Source organism: Delphinus delphis, chromosome 3, assembly GCF_949987515.2.
Source record: "Delphinus delphis chromosome 3, mDelDel1.2, whole genome shotgun sequence".
Lineage (NCBI taxonomy): Eukaryota > Metazoa > Chordata > Mammalia > Artiodactyla > Delphinidae > Delphinus > Delphinus delphis.
The window spans coordinates 57,480,224-57,495,995 of record NC_082685.1 but is presented as its reverse complement, the minus strand read 5'-3'; the positions used below and the strand labels follow the sequence as shown (position 1 = coordinate 57,495,995).

Below are 15,772 nucleotides of genomic sequence, written 5' to 3'. Positions count from 1 at the left end.
GTCAGCTCCAAATTGCTCATCTATTACTTGTGGGTTTTCTCTCCAGTTACAAGGACTCCATAGAAACACCAACCAAAGAAATGAATCAGTCTCTCTTAAAAAAAAAACCAAGTTCCTAGCAGAGCAATCACACCTATGCGATGCCATATTCTCCTTTAGGCTAAACAATGAAATGCTCTCCTTACACCCAGCTAGAGGACTCTGGGTGGCTGCCAAAGGCCAGGCAAAGAGGTCTAGGAAAGCTGAGTCACTGCCTAGAGCTGTGGGATGACAGACAAGTGAGCAGGATAAGAAACTAGTCACCTCTGCCTCACAAAAATGATGCATGCCTGGCCCTTCGGAAGGCCTTTAACAAAACAAAACTTTAAATTTTGCAGTAATTATAAACTCAAAGGAAATTACAAAAATAATACACAGAGTACTATATAGCCTTCATTCAGCTTCCTCCGATGGTAACATCTTATGCAATAACAGCACAATGTCAAAACCAAGAAAGTGACATAGGTACAATACTATTAACTAGACCACAAGCCTTATTCAGATTTCACCAGCTTTTACATGTACACATTTGCATGTACGTGTGTGCATCATTCTCCACAATTTTATCTAATATACAGATTCATAACAGAACAATCAAGTTACAGAACTGTTCCATCACCATCAAACAACTCCACCGTAGTCCTCTATAGTTGCACCTCATCCTCTCATCCCTTGCCTCCTGTCCCTATGCCCTGGCAACCACTAACTTGTTCTCCATAACTATAATTCTAGCATTTGGTGAAAGCTATACAGACAGTTACACAGTCTGTAATTTTTTGAGATTGGCCCTTTTACTAAACTTAAGGCACTTGAGATCTATCCAAGTTACTGTAAATATCAATGGTTTGTTTCTTTTTAATGCTGAGTAGTATTCCACTGTATAGATGTACAGTTTGTTTAAACATTCACCTGTTGAAGAATGTTTGTTTCCAGGTTTGGAGTATTATGAATAAAACCGCATGAACATTTGTATAAAGCTTTTTAAAAAAATAAATTTGGGGGCTTCCCTGGTGGCGCAGTGGTTAAGAATCTGCCTGCCAATGCAGGGTACATGGGTTCGATCCCTGGCCCAGGAACGTCCTACATGCTGCAGAGCAACTAAGCCCTTGTGCCACAACTACTGAGCCTGCGCTCTACAGCCCGTGAGCCACAACTACTGAGCCCGCGTGCCACAATTACTGAATCCCACGCACCTAGAGCCCGTGCTCTGCAACAAGAGAAGCCATGACAGTGAGAAGCCTGCGCACCGCAACAAAGAGTAGCCCCGCTTGCCACAACTAGTGAAAGCCCTCACACAGCAATGAAGATCCAACACAGCCAAAAATAAAATAAAATTTAAAAAATAAACTTAAGTTCTTATTTCTCTGGGATAAGTGCCCAAGAGTGCAATTGCTGGGTCATAATGATAAGCATATGTTTGGTTTTATAAGAAAGAGCCCAACTATTTTCCAGAGTAGCTGAACCATTTTATATTCCCACTAACAATGTATGAAAGATCCAGTTTCTCCACATCCTCACTAGTATTTAGTATCATCATTTAATAGTAATAGATACTGCTATCTATTACTATCTATCTAATAGATAGTATTATCACTAAATAGTAATAGATGTATAGTGATATTTCATGGTGAATTTAATTTGCATATCTCTAACATCTAATAACATTAAACATTTTTTCATGTGCTTATTTGCCATCTACATATCCTCTTTGGTGAAATGTTTGTTCATGTCCTCTTCCCATTTTCAAATTGTTTGTTGGTTTTTACTGTTAAGTTTTGAGGGTTCTTTATATGTTCTAGATAGATGCAAGTCTTTTATCAGATAGACAGTCCTTGCTTTGTACAGATCCGATATGCACCAATTTCAACCGCAGTTTAAATAATACTAGTCTCCCAACATGACTCAAACTTCAGTTGCCATCAATATACTTAACTTTAATTGCATTAAGTACCAACTTTGCTGCTAGCTCTTCAGTCCATAAATCACTATGTAAATAACATAAATGCCAATCATGAACAGTGGCTGATCACATTTATTTCAAAATCTGACAGTGAACTATCACTGTGCATCCATTATGCAGTTCACACACAGATGTCAAGTGTGTGGTTATATGGCTTCCTCATCCCCCAAGGACAAACCCATGTAACATTTCATAAAAATGGATAATCAAAAGAGAGAACTGATCAACAAAGTTGAAAGCGCAGCAAAGAAACAAAAAGTGGTAACTCTAGTAGTTGAACATATATTACTAAACACACATGGAATTACAGATGATGTCATAATTTTTGCTACAACTATCAAAATAATTTTAAAACTTCAAGAGAAGGATAGTCTATTATAGTCTCCTTTATTTTTATTCACTTCACTGTTCTTTCTTCCCAATGGTCCATGTTTTCTTCTGTTATTATTTCCTTTCTCTTTGAAAAATATTCTTTAGTCATTCTTTTAGGTAGGTCTGCTGATGATAAATTCTTTTAATTTTCTTTTGTGTGAGAGTGTCTTGATTTTCTCCCTGACACTCCTGAAGGAGATTTTCATTGGCTACAGAATTCTGAGTGAACAATTTGTTTTTTTCAGCACTTGAAAAATATGCCACATATTTTTGGCCTTGTGATTTCAGATGAAAAAGATGCTGTCATTCAATCATTATTCCCTATTGATAGTATGTGGTTTCTGTCTTGCTACTTTCCAGATTTTTTTTCTGTCTTTAGTTTTCAGAAGGTTGACTGTGATGTGTCATGGTATTGATTTCTTTGAATTTATCCTATTTAGAATTCACTCAGCTTCATGAATCTGTGGGTTTATATCTTTCACCAATTGGGGGAGTTTTCCATCTTTATTTCTTTGATTATTTTCTCAGCCCAATATTCTTTCTCCTCTCCTTCTGAGACTCTGTGACACAAATCTTAGATTTTCTGTTATAATCCTACAGGTCCTTAAGTCTCTGTTCATTTTTTTTTCAATCTGTTTTCTGTTACTTAGATGACTTTTTATCTGTCTTTAAGTTCACTGATTCTTTTCTTTCTCATCTCTATTCTACTAGTAAGCCTATCCAGTGATTATTTTTCTAATTTTCAGTTGTATTTTTCAGTTCTAAAATTCTATGCTGTTCTTATGTCTTCTATTTCTCTGCTGAGATTATCATTTGTCTCAAGAGTGTACATAACTGCTTGAAGCATTTTTATGATAACTGCTTTAAAATTCTTGTTTGATAATACCAACTCCTGGGTCATCTCACTGTTGGCATTGGTTAATTGTCTTTCCTAATTCAAGTTTTGATTTTCCTGGTTCTTGGTATGATGAGTGATTTCTGGTATACTAGGCATTTTGAGTATTAAGTTATAAGACTCTGAATTCCACTGAAACTTCCTTTACAGTAGGCAGTCACACTGTTTAGGTTTAATATGTTGGTTCTGGTCTTGTACAGTTGTGACCCCAAGACAATTTAGTTTTCACAGAATTTGCAGTGTTATTTTGGTCTGCTTCCTGTGTGTGCTACCTAGAGCTAATCTAAAAACATGGGCAGTATTCTAGTTCCATTCTCAAATCTGCTGTGTTAATTCTGGTCAGTTTCTTTTGTGGGTTACTAGGGAGCATTCCCAGAACTTCATATGCAAAATTCCTTTCTCCATCTCCCTTCCCCCCAAAACCCTACCACCACTCTTCTTGTTAGGAGAAGGAAGAGCATCACCTGCCACTGCTGCACACTCAGCATTGGGAATGCAAGCCCTTCCTTGGCCTCTACTGACATCACCTTGGCAGGGTAACTGAAGCACTGCCTCATCACTGCTGATCTGAGGGTAGAAGTTCGGGCTCCTCACTTATCCCCATTAACACTGCCCCGGAGTAGAAAGCCGAATGCTGACTTACGCTGCCTTGTTCCCACCAGATGGAGGGTAGAAGTACAGACTCTCCATTCACCAGCCCTCTGGCATCGCTGAAGCTAAGAGAAGTGAAAAACTACCTTGGTGCTGCCAGGGAGGGGACAGACATTCAGGTTCCCTTCTTAGCCTCTGCTGACACCACCCCAACAGAAAAAGCAGCCTGCTACACGCATGTGAAGGGTGAAAACCAGGCTCCACACTTGGTCTCTGCTGGTACTACAGCAGTGGGAGAAGCAGAGAATAGTCTTCTACCACCGGGCAGAGAGTAGAAATTCAGGCTCTCTGCTCAATTCTCCCTGACACCACCTTGATTGAGGTAGAAGAGCACTGCCTCACACCATCTATTGCCACCAGAGGGGGTGCAAGTTCAGGCTCCCCACTCAGCTTCTGCTGACACCACTCTGGTGGAGGAAAGAGAGTACAGCTTTGCTATATTACACCAAATGGGAGGTGGAAATACAAGTTCCCCATTCAACTCCCACTGGCACTAACGGAGGTCTTTGGCTAAAGCAGAATAAGTATTGTCAAAAAGTTTTTTGTTCTATTAGGCTGCCCTTTTCCTAGTTCTATCTTATGAAGAGCAGGCCTTTCTTAGGGCCTTTTCTCTATCTGTACCTGTTGCTATTTCCAAGATACGGGCTTCTCCAGTGCCCATTCTGGGATACAGAGAGGGCAAAAAGAAAGCCAAGGAACTCACTGCCATGTCATCCCTGAAATTCCAAGGTCCCTATCTAATCCACCTTCTTCTTCTCACCTTTAAAGTCTTCTTATATTTGCTTTTAGTATTATGTCCAGGATTTTTAGTTGTCCTGAGCAGGAAGAATAGGGAGAAATGAGTCTATTTTATCTTGTCCAGAATCAAAAGTTTAAGAAGGCCATATTTGGGGGACCTCCTGGTGTTCCAGTGGTAAAGAATCTGCCTTCCAATGCAGGGGACGCGGGTTCGATCCCTGGTCGGGGAACTAAGATCCAACATGCCGCGGGGCAACTAAGCCCACGCGCCTCAACTAGAGAGAAAAAACCCACACACCACAACCAGAAAGAGAGAAACCCACGTACCACAATGAAGAGCCCGTGCGCCACAACAAAAGATCCCACAGGCCGCAGTGAAGATCCCTCGTGCCACAACTAAGACCCAATGCAGCCAAAAATAAATTAAATAAATAAATAAATATTTTTTAAAAAGAAGACCATATTTTTTAATGGAGCAATTTATAGGATATAGGTAAATAACAGCTGATGTGATAAAACATAAAGCATCAAGCAATTTGTATGATAGTAGGGGGATAAAGAGATCAGGTTCAAAAACAATGGCCCAAATGTGTTGGGTAAGACAGAGATTTTCCACAAAACAAGGGACTCTGGGGGCTTTGCTGGTGGCGCAGTGGTTGAGAGTCCGCCTGCCGATGCAAGGGACACAGGTTCGTGCCCCGGTCCGGGAAGATCCCACATGCTGAGGAGCGGCTGGGCCCGTGAGCCATGGCCGCTGAGCCTGTGCTCCACAACGGGAGAGGCCACAACAGTGAGAGGCCCACGTACCACAAAAAAAAAAAAAAAAAAAAAGCAAGGGACTCTGGGAAGGACTGATTCACTTAAATCTAATAAGTTACCAATGGTTATAATGGAATTGATGCCCTTCTCCCAAAAAAATAAGGTAAAAAAAATTAACTCAATTGGTTGAGATATGATACAATATCTCACAGTATTGTCTTTATAAATAGTAAAAGTACATCCTGTACTTGCAAGTCACCATGCAAAGATTTTGTTTAAAGATTGATAAACAAAAAGTATTATGGTATCTGCAGCCAGGAGCTTGAGACATGTAAGAAACTCCCCAACCTACTTCAAGTTAATTTATTTGCCAGTCCCAATGCATTGGCAGGGAGCTGAGTCAGTCCAGGAAGGATACAAATGAAAATGAGAAAAAGAACCTACGACCCAGCACCTCAGTGAAGGAGCTAACAACCTAAGTGCCACAGAAGTAAAGAAACAGTGTGGCAGCCATAAGTCAGAAGTGGCAGCTGACTCAAATCAGCTGGTACAGGAGTGTCATATTTGGCTACCATTATTGGGATCTCCCCTTGCACAGGGAAAGAATTATTTTTAATAGCAAAAAAAACAGCAACTGAAAACTTAAATAATCTCTTGCTTTTACATTAAAAAATATTTTCATAATATTCATACTTTTCTACACTAACTGAATTAGGGGTAAGAATGTCATTAAAGAGAGCAAAGAGAAGAGACAGGGGTGCAGTGGGTCTTCCACCCACAGAGAAAACATGGAACAGGGGCCAACTTTTATGTTCCCATCTGCTCCATGTGGAGCTCATGGTGAGAGAATGAGTGGGAATGAACCCAACCCCTGGTCACAGGAATACCAATCTCTGCTCCAGGCACCTAAGCATGCACTGCTCTCCTCTGCTGGCCTCACCTTCAGCAGGTAGGGGATTTGCTTTTCCTCACACCTCTCCACCCACACAGTTAATACACCTGCAGTGGGATATAATTTTATGCATCACCTTCCTTTACCACAATTGCTGCCATCCTGCTACTCACCTTCTCATACCACATACACTCTCCACGTTGGGAGATGAGACTTTGGTAAGATGAGTAAAGACATGGAGACTTGGCCTGCATATTAACACCTCCTCCTGAGGTCCTCTCCAACACACACACACACACACACACACACACACAGTCCATCTGTCTCAGAAATACTTAGCTCTGAAGGATCTGAGGGACCTAAAGCTTCCTCCACTAACACATAGGCTGTCAAGAACCTGGTGTTGCCTTTCCAAGATACTGCCAGAATTCTGGGGTGAGGGCAGAGAAATATAATACAAAGCAAAGGGGCTTGTGAAGAGGAGAAGGGGGAGGGAGAACTTAGAAAGGTCTGCAAGGCAGACATTGGAGGAGGTTCTTTCAAGGACAGGACTCAAGCGGAAATGTAAAAACTGATTTGCAACATTCTCTGGCTATCACATGAGCTCATGATCCATCTAAGAATAAGACTTCATTCTGATAGGTCGGGATCCATGAGCCATCCCAGACATTAGAGGCGTAACCAAGGGGCTACAATTCTGCCTCTTTCTCCTTTTCAGTCCCTTAGCTTATAAACAAATTTAGAGCTGGAGGAAACCTCAGCCATCTGTTGTACATTTAAGGAATTTGAGGTCTGGAAAAGGTTTGCTATATGTTCAAAGGACTTGGGCCCCTTCCTTCCTGGTCTAGGTCCTCTGTCCTTTAAACTTGTGCCTAATCCAAGTATAAGTGAAGAGATCTGGGTTTTAATCTCTATTCCCCTCACTGATGTCTGTGGTAATGCAGAGTATGGCTCTCTCTGCTTTGTGCTTCAGTTTTCCCAAATATGTAATGGGAAGTTGGATTCTAACGTAAACGATGACAGAAAAGTTCCCAGCGTTTTTTTTAAGAGTCTGTAAAGGGTTACTTATTTGGCATTAACTTACTTGGCTCTTTAAATTATTTTATAATATTATTGTTATTATTATCCCATGTTCACTGCTAAAGCTTCAGGAGACAGTGATTCCCTTCAAGGCCATTCTGCAGGATGACATGAACTCACTATAAACAACATCACAAACCTTGTCTTCCTTTGAACTCTCCATATCTGCCCCCTCCTTGAATTTTGCCAGTGCGCTCTTGAGGTCCTGAGATGTATAGGTATTGGTGTTGATGTCCAGCCTGTCCAAAGAGAAGTTGAGAGTCACAAGGGGGGCACCATCTTTCCCAAGAAAGAAAACCCCTCTGGGTGGCTGGCACTCCAAAGCCAGCTAATCCAGGCCAGCTCTAACTCAGAGCACACTATCCTAACTTTGCCGTGGGTCAACCAGAAGTCTAACAGGGTGATCTCACCTTGAAGCTAGAGGAGGAAAGAGCTGAAGATGGAGTCACTTCATGAAAGAGGAGAAAATGGCATAAGGCAGACAGAAGCCCACCATGGACAGAGAGCTCTCAACCAGCTACTTGGGCAGAACAAGTCTAGAATGACTGTGCGATGCTGCTCTCTCAGTACGTGCCAGAGTAAGACCTCCTGGAGGATGCTGGGCACAGACAGAGGAAATAACATATACCCTATTTATATTCTTCTAGGAAAGAGACCAACAGGGACCTGAGCCCCCCAAGTGTGTGCCTGACCTGATTTGACGGCTCAGTCTATCTTTACAAAAACAGGTTGGATAAATTCATACCCTTAAGACCAACCCCTGAGCACAGAGTACATGCAGGAGGTATGAGTCAACCTGACAAAGGAATGAGTTTGAGATACTGAGAACTAAAATCGAGGCCAGCCACCTTCCATAGCCAGCCTCCAAGGACAGGGAAGAAAGGAACCAATGTGGACATAATGTCAGGAACCTGGCAGAGACTAGAGTGGTATCCTCACAAAGAGCCCTGGAGCTGATCCAAGCCACAACAATTCATCTTGACTGCAGAGAAGGTATTCATGGGGTGAGGGGGTGGAAGGCAGGTTTTGCCACCAGCACTCACTTCAGTTCAGTTAACAGAGGTAAGAAAAAGAGTGGTACATACAGACTAAGGGAAGCGTAGAAAGTGAGCTGTGCATGACAAGACTGTCCAGCTGGCAGGGCAGGGGGAGGGAGGAATCCAGATATCCCTGGAGATATATCAGAGGCTGGGGAGGAAGGGGCTACTGGACTACTCTCTGTTCCAGGCGAGATGAGTACATCAGTCTCATGGTCCAAGATCCTAGCCAGCCTCAGGTCTCATGAGAGGTACTCACTCAGTCTTTGATTCATCCTAGAGACCCCTTAGGGCCCTCAGAAAAACACTTGACTTCTTTAAACCCCAGTCCTCCTAAACTAATTAATAATAGCTAATCACTCCCATCTACAGACCACTTATCCATGTGTCAGGCACTATGTTAACCCTTTAGAAGTAATATTTCATTCAAATCATTACCACAACCCTACAAGGTAGGAAAGAGAACCCCTTTCCTGTCAGAGAATCACCCACTGCCAGCTGCAAGAGGATGCCACTGCCCTGACCCTTACCCCTAGGAGGGAGTTACGTATTTAGGGCTATAACTTGAGCAGATTATCTCCTCCTTCCTCCAATACTTGGTCAGGATTAATCCCGTCATGTCTGTATATCTGTTTACTGCCTAAAGTCCCATTCTTCAGGCTATCCATCATCACCCACTCTCAGCCCCAACTGCACACACAGAAGTGTGCACATGTGTGGGTACACATGAGTGTGTGCACATGCACAGGCACACATACAACTATCCTCAGCTGCTATTCTCACTTTATTCTTCACTGAGAAAAACAGATGTTATCAAGAACTCCCTCACCTTTCCATCATCCACTCTATACACCAACCTGCACCTAAATCTGTATTTTCTGCTTTCTCTACTATTGGAATGGATGGCAGTGTCCCTGCCCCTGCTGAACTTAGGCTAGAGATCCCACTTGCCTTTTCAAAAGCTTTAACTCCCATAATTATACCACTCCCACCTGCCTGCATCATCAATTTTTCCTTTGATTGGATTATTCCCATCAGCATACCAACACTCCTTTGACTCCACAGTCTCTAATTATCATGCCATTTCCCTGCTCCTGTTCAGATTAAGTAAAACTTTATGAACACATTGTCTTCATTCACTATCCACACCTCCTTGAATGCTATTTACGTTGCCATATGCATTAACCTGGATTTTATTCCCACAACCCCACTAAAACTGCTCATCAAAATTCCCAGTAACTGATGGTCAAATCCAATGGACTCTTCACTAGTGCCATGTTCCTCAACCACTCAGCAGCATTTACACAGTTCACCCCTCCCTCCTTGAAACACTCTCCTTTCCCGGCTTCTTGTTGCCACACTCTCTGGGTTCTTCCTCTTCCTTACTCCTTCTCTGTCTCTTCTTGTTGGTTCCTTATCTCCTACCTAAATCCTATATGCTGGAACACCTCAGAGTTCAATCCTGGACAATCTTTTCTTCTCTATCTCTACCCTCTCACCTAAATATTTTAAAATATCTATCAGGCAGTGATGCCCAAATTTACATCTTTGACCCAAATCTCTTCTCTGAGTACCAGCCAGACTCCTGTACAACTACTGATATATCTTGGATCTCGGATATTTAATGGCCACCCCAAACTTATTACATCTAAAACATAGGTCTTGATAGTTCTCCCCATAAAACTGTCCCTCTCTCAATCTTTTCTAGTTCAATAAATAGTACCTTCAAGTACCTAGTTGTGCAAATCCCAAATGAGGCTTTACCCTGAACCCCTAACCCTACCCTTTTTCCAACCCCTACATCTAAGTCGTAAGTAAGTCCTATTGCTGCTACCTCCAAATTAAATCTCCAATTCATCCACTCTCCTTCACACACCATAGACTAAGCCACCATTATGTTTTGCCTGATCCACTTAAATGACATTCTAATCGTCTCTGTGCATCTTTTTTTGTCCACCTTCAATCTATCCTCCATATACATAGCAACTAGAATGATCTTGCTAAACTACATTACATTAAATGACTCTCCCACCCCAAATCCTCCAATGGCTTTCCATTACAATTCTACTTAAATGAAGAACATTTAACATGCTCCTCAAAATTCCACATGATCTGGCCCCCTCATAGCTTCCCAATCTCATCTCATATTAGTCTTCTTCCTTCTCCTACCCTCTAGTCAACCTGATCATTTTCCTGTTTCTTGAACTTGACAAAGCCCTTTCCTTAACAAAGCCAGAAAATCTTCTTGTTTCTTCTGCCTGAAATGCTCTAACCATAAACCTATAAAACTAACCCTCTGCATGACTAAATGCCCCTCATACGTCAGGTCTCAGTTCAAACATCTCTTTGAGAAGGCTTTCTCAAACCATCCTATCTACAGTTACCTCCCTCAGGGACTTATCACCTTATTTCTTCCCTAGTATTTATTATAATCTGTAATTACCTTACTTGCATACTTATTTCTCTCTTTTCCTGCCTGCCAACCTCAATAAAGCTAGCATCTTGCCTGTTTTGTTTACTACTGTATCCCCAGTGCCTGGCACATAGGCACTCAATAGGTCTTTTGTGAAATGAATGAATGGAGTAAGTAAATGGTCCTGTCCTTGGCCCACTCCCTTAACTACTTACCATATTATACCGTGGTAAATGCTCAACCCAAAATGAAACAACTTGGATGCAGTTTGTCCCTTATCCCTCTAAACATAAGAGGATGACTCAAAAATCTGGTTGTTCCAAGGCAAAAATAGAGATGTACTATGGAGAGATTGACAGGGATACAGACTAAAACCAGTGGAGACGGCAATACCTAACACACAAAGAGGAAGAGGAAAACCTGCTGAGAGCCAACTATACACTGAACTCAGGTAGTGCCAAGAGAATCTTCTGGGACAAGTCAGAGTCAGGAAACCTCTCCCAGGCTTTAGAACCCACAGGAACTGTAGCTCTAGGTAGCAGTGTGGCCAGTCACACATCCAGCAGCTCTAATGGAGAAGCTGCCATGGATTAGGCTGAATGGACTATTCCCATCTCTCTCTAGCCAGTGGTTCTTTTTTTTTTTTAATTTACTTATTTTTATTTTTGGCTGCCTTAGGTATTTGTTGCTGCGTGCGGGCTTTCTCTAGTTGCAGCAAGCAGGGGCTACTCTTTGTTGCGGTTTGCGGGCTTCTCACTGGGTGGCTTCTCTTGTTGCAGAGCACGGGCTTTAGGCGCGTGGGCTTCAGTAGTTGTGGCACTCGGGCTCAGTAGTTGTGGCTCGCAGGCTCTAGAGCACAGGCTCCGTAGTTGTGGCACACGGGCTTAGTTGCTCCGCGGCATGTGGGATCTTCCCGGACCAGGGCTCGAACCCGTGTCCCCTGCACTGGCAGGCAGATTCTTAACCACTGAGCCACCAGGGAAGTCCTAGCCAGTGGTTCTTAACTTTGTGGGATCACCAACTTCTTTGACAATCTGATGGAAAGCTGTGGATCTTGTTCCCCAAAACAGAATTAAGTCAATAAGCAAAATATTATAACAATTTTGAAAATTAGCCCTGCCCTTTGGCCTATGTTCCCATTCCAGAACTAAAGAGGCAGGAAGACACTGTAAAGTGGAATTAAAGGAGCACAGGATGAAGTCCACTCCATGAGAAGGAAGTCACCACCAAAGGCAATCAGAGACTCACTGAGCTCACAGCACTGAACACCCACACCACCTTGTCAACGCCTTTGGGCTTCTGTTCAGACAGGTTTGCTGCTGGCTATAAATGCTGAGAAGGAAGAAGACATGTCCAGCATATCCTGGAGGCTATTCCAGGGCAGAGCCCTCAGAAACGTTCCAAAGGAGAAAAGCAAAGAGGCAGGAGTAGGGACGAATATTCTTCTCTTATGATGTCTCTACTACAGACCACATGGATGGCTCTGCTTTCTAGTATAAAAAGACAGGAGCAACAGACAAAGCGATAAGTGCTCCTACTGATGATCTATGGTCAGGTATTGGAGAAATCACTTCCCATAGTATTAAAACCAACAAATAAAAAGCTCCAAATTCATCAAGTTCCTAAACCAGGAAAAAATAGTCTTAAACCAGGAAAAAATAGTCTTCTTATTCAGAAAATAAGACTTGACTTAGATGTGAGAAAAGACTTCCTAAGTACTTTGAGACACTGAAAAATGTATGTATAAGCGTGCTAGGGATGGAGGGAGGTTGACAGGGGTTACAACAACGAGATTTGATTCTTTCTTCGATGGTTCTGAGAAAATAATCATCATATAACCTGGGTTAATCCAGGTTCAGGCCTATATGGAGAGATGGGGGAAAGTAAAGATCCTTCCCGCTTTGGAGTGACTATAAGGATGACAAATAGCTCCTTATCTATCATAATATAAAGTTGAATTTTCCAACAGTGAAAAATGCCCAAATCTGAATAAGCTACTTTGTGGGCTTGTGAGTGCCACATGGACAGGATGGATGACCTTTTGCCAGGTATATAAAAGAAAAGACTCAGGTAAAAATTGGGTCTCTAAGGTAACTTTCTGCCTCATATCTAACTGCAAAATATTGTTAAAATAATAAAAATCCAAGGACTGAGTAACACTAACCCCACTCAGTAATCCATGATTGATTCCCAATACTTACATAAATAGGCATATCTCAGAGATATTGAGGTCACTGTTCCAAACCATCGCAATAAAGTGAATATTGCAATAAAGCGAGTCACATAAATTTTTTGGCTTCCCAGTGCACATAAGTTATGTTTACACTATACTTAGTCTATTAAGTGTGCAACAGCATTACGTCTAAAAAAAAGTAGGTACCTTAATTAAAAGATACATGACAGGGCTTCCCTGGTGGTGCAGTGGTTGAGAGTCCGCCTGCCAATGCGGGGGACGCGGGTTCGTGCCCTGGTCTGGGAAGATCCCGCATGCTGCGGAGCGGCTAAGCCCGTGAGCCATGGCCGCTGAGCCTGTGCGTCCGGAGCCCGTGCTCCACAACAGGAGAGGCCACAACAATGAGAGGCCCACGTACCGCAAAAAAAAAAAAAAGATACATGACAAAAACCAATACAAACCAAAAAACCAATTACAATAGTAACATCAAAGATCTATTCATCAAAGAACTAATCACAGGATCACCATAACAAATATTAATGAAAAAGTTTGAAATATTGTGAAAATTACCAAAACGTGACACAGAGACATGAAGTGAGCAAATGCTGTTGGAAAAATGGTAGCAATAGACTTGCTCGACACAGGGTTACCACAAATCTTCAATTTGTGAAAAACGCAGTATCTGTGAACTGCAACAAAGTGAAGCACAATAAAACGAGATATGCTCGTATTAGAACAGGGACAGCAAACTATTTGTAATAATCAGATAATATTTTAGGCTTTGTAGGCCTTATGGGGTGATTTTCCTAACTACTCAACTCTGTCAGTGTAGCAAGAAATCAGCCATAGACAATACCTAAATGAGTGAGCATGGCTATGTTCCAATAAAACTTTATTTATGGACACCAGAATCTGAATTTCAAATAATTTTCAGTCATGAAATATTTTTCTTCTTCAATTTTTTTCAACCATTAAAAAATGTTAACAACAACCTAGCTTCTGGGTCATACAAAAAAAGGCAGTAGTCCCAATATTTTGCTTCAGGCCATAATTTGCTGGTCCTTGTGTTAGACACTTCATGGCTGGTATTTATACGGACCTTTCAAACTGCACAATTGCAGCAGCCCCTGCAACCCCATGCCTCAACCTCCTTCTCCCTTACACAGGAAATAGCAAGCAAAAAAACTTGGTAATTCAAGGCAAAAAACAGAAAAATAGAGACTACGAATTGCCCAAAAGCAAATAATCTAAACTGATTATTAAAAAATAAGGCAACTCTTACCATTGGAGAACTTTTGAAAGCCTGTTTTAATACAGACTAACAAGAGGAAAAGTTGGTCTGAATTAAAGACTTTAAAATGCAATTTTATTGTTCACCAAGGAAGTATTACTGCAAAGCAGAAGGCCTAACAGGCCTGTTTTAATGAATAGATGACTCATCTGTAATCAGTGCATTAATTGTTGAGATTCAAATGGGTACCCTTAAAGTACTGGGAAAAATGGCTTCATTTTTAAAGCAGGTTAAGCATTCCCCCTACAGCCTTTTTTAAAGTATCAACTTGCTTTGCAAACTATTTCTTTCCAAAGACCATAGAAGTAAACATCCATAAAACCCTGACAGATTTATCACAAATTCTAAGCTATTAAATTTCAAAAAATTTAAAGCCATGTGTATTTGGGTAAGAAACAATACATTGTCATTACTCTCAGTATTACAGGGTCAATGCTGTCAGTCTCCCAGTCCCTAGGGTTGACACTATACCTTTTGCCTTTTTTCAACCCTTTCAAATTATTTCGAAGCTTGTCCTCATCTTGGAGTTTCACTTCTCTTGCCCCAGTCTGGAGATTCAGCCGCACATGGGATCCTGCAGGAACAGCATGACCTAAAAGCCAAGAAGAGAGAAGACTTATGACCTATACAGTACCTGGAGGGACACTGCATGTGAAAAATTCCTTCAAGCGAAGTGCATAGCACAAGTTATCTTGGAAAGATGAGGTAAACCCCGAGCATAAAAGAGTAATGATGTAGCAAGAATTCAAGTTTTCTCAATTCTGGCAGGATCATAGCAAACTCCAAGTTACACCAACCACTGTGCCTCCATCAGAGAACCAAGGAGCTGGGGAAACACCACTCCAAGACAAACTGTTCTGTTCCTGCCATCCCACTTCAGCAGGGAGTTTCTATATCTTTGCCTAAGAACTAAAAGGGAACTTGAGTACCTGAGTGTATGTGTATAATGATCCACTTCTAACCTCAAACCCATCCAAAATGCCTCAAGGATTTTTTAAAAAGGTATGTTCAGAGTAGAATGGGGAAACCTATCTCTGGGGAGGCTCCCTGAATTGGGGGTTAAATGATGCAAAAAGTGAGACCCAGACTGGGAATAAAGGGAATCCCAAATAGATGGTGCCTTTCGTGCAAAGACTCAGACACAGAAACTGACAGGCTGCATTCAGGAGGCAGGGAGCAGAAGAGCTTGGAAAAACTGGAAGGGCTGTGGAGGCTGCTGTCTTGATGTGCCACTGGAACCCCAGTTTGGGTAGGAAAATAAAGGTAATGGTTGAGGAAGTTGGTTCTGGGAAGAGATGAGGCCAAATACTGGCAAGAACAAGAAACTGGTAACTTCTATCCTATTCCTATGATCATGGGGCAAGAGGTAATTTTTTTTTAGCATTAATTCCATCTCCAAGGGAGTTCCCTGGTGGTCTAGTGGTTAGGATTTGGTGCTTTCCCTGCCGTGGCCCAGGTTCAATCCCCAGTCC

The 15,772-nt window shown here is 41.9% G+C and overlaps 1 protein-coding gene across 3 annotated transcripts in view; it reads right to left on the bottom strand.

Annotated features, from left to right (window-relative positions):
• SIL1 (SIL1 nucleotide exchange factor) overlaps window positions 1–15,772 on the bottom strand; it is a 292,256-nt gene that overhangs the window by 73,224 nt on the left and 203,260 nt on the right. For all 3 annotated transcript variants that reach the window (XM_060008760.1, XM_060008758.1, XM_060008759.1), the window contains exons 4-5: window positions 14,772–14,892; window positions 7,526–7,625 (exon numbers count right to left, since the gene is read on the bottom strand). In XM_060008760.1, the coding sequence (XP_059864743.1) occupies window positions 7,526–7,625; window positions 14,772–14,892 (221 nt within the window). The remainder of the gene's footprint in view (window positions 1–7,525; window positions 7,626–14,771; window positions 14,893–15,772) is intronic.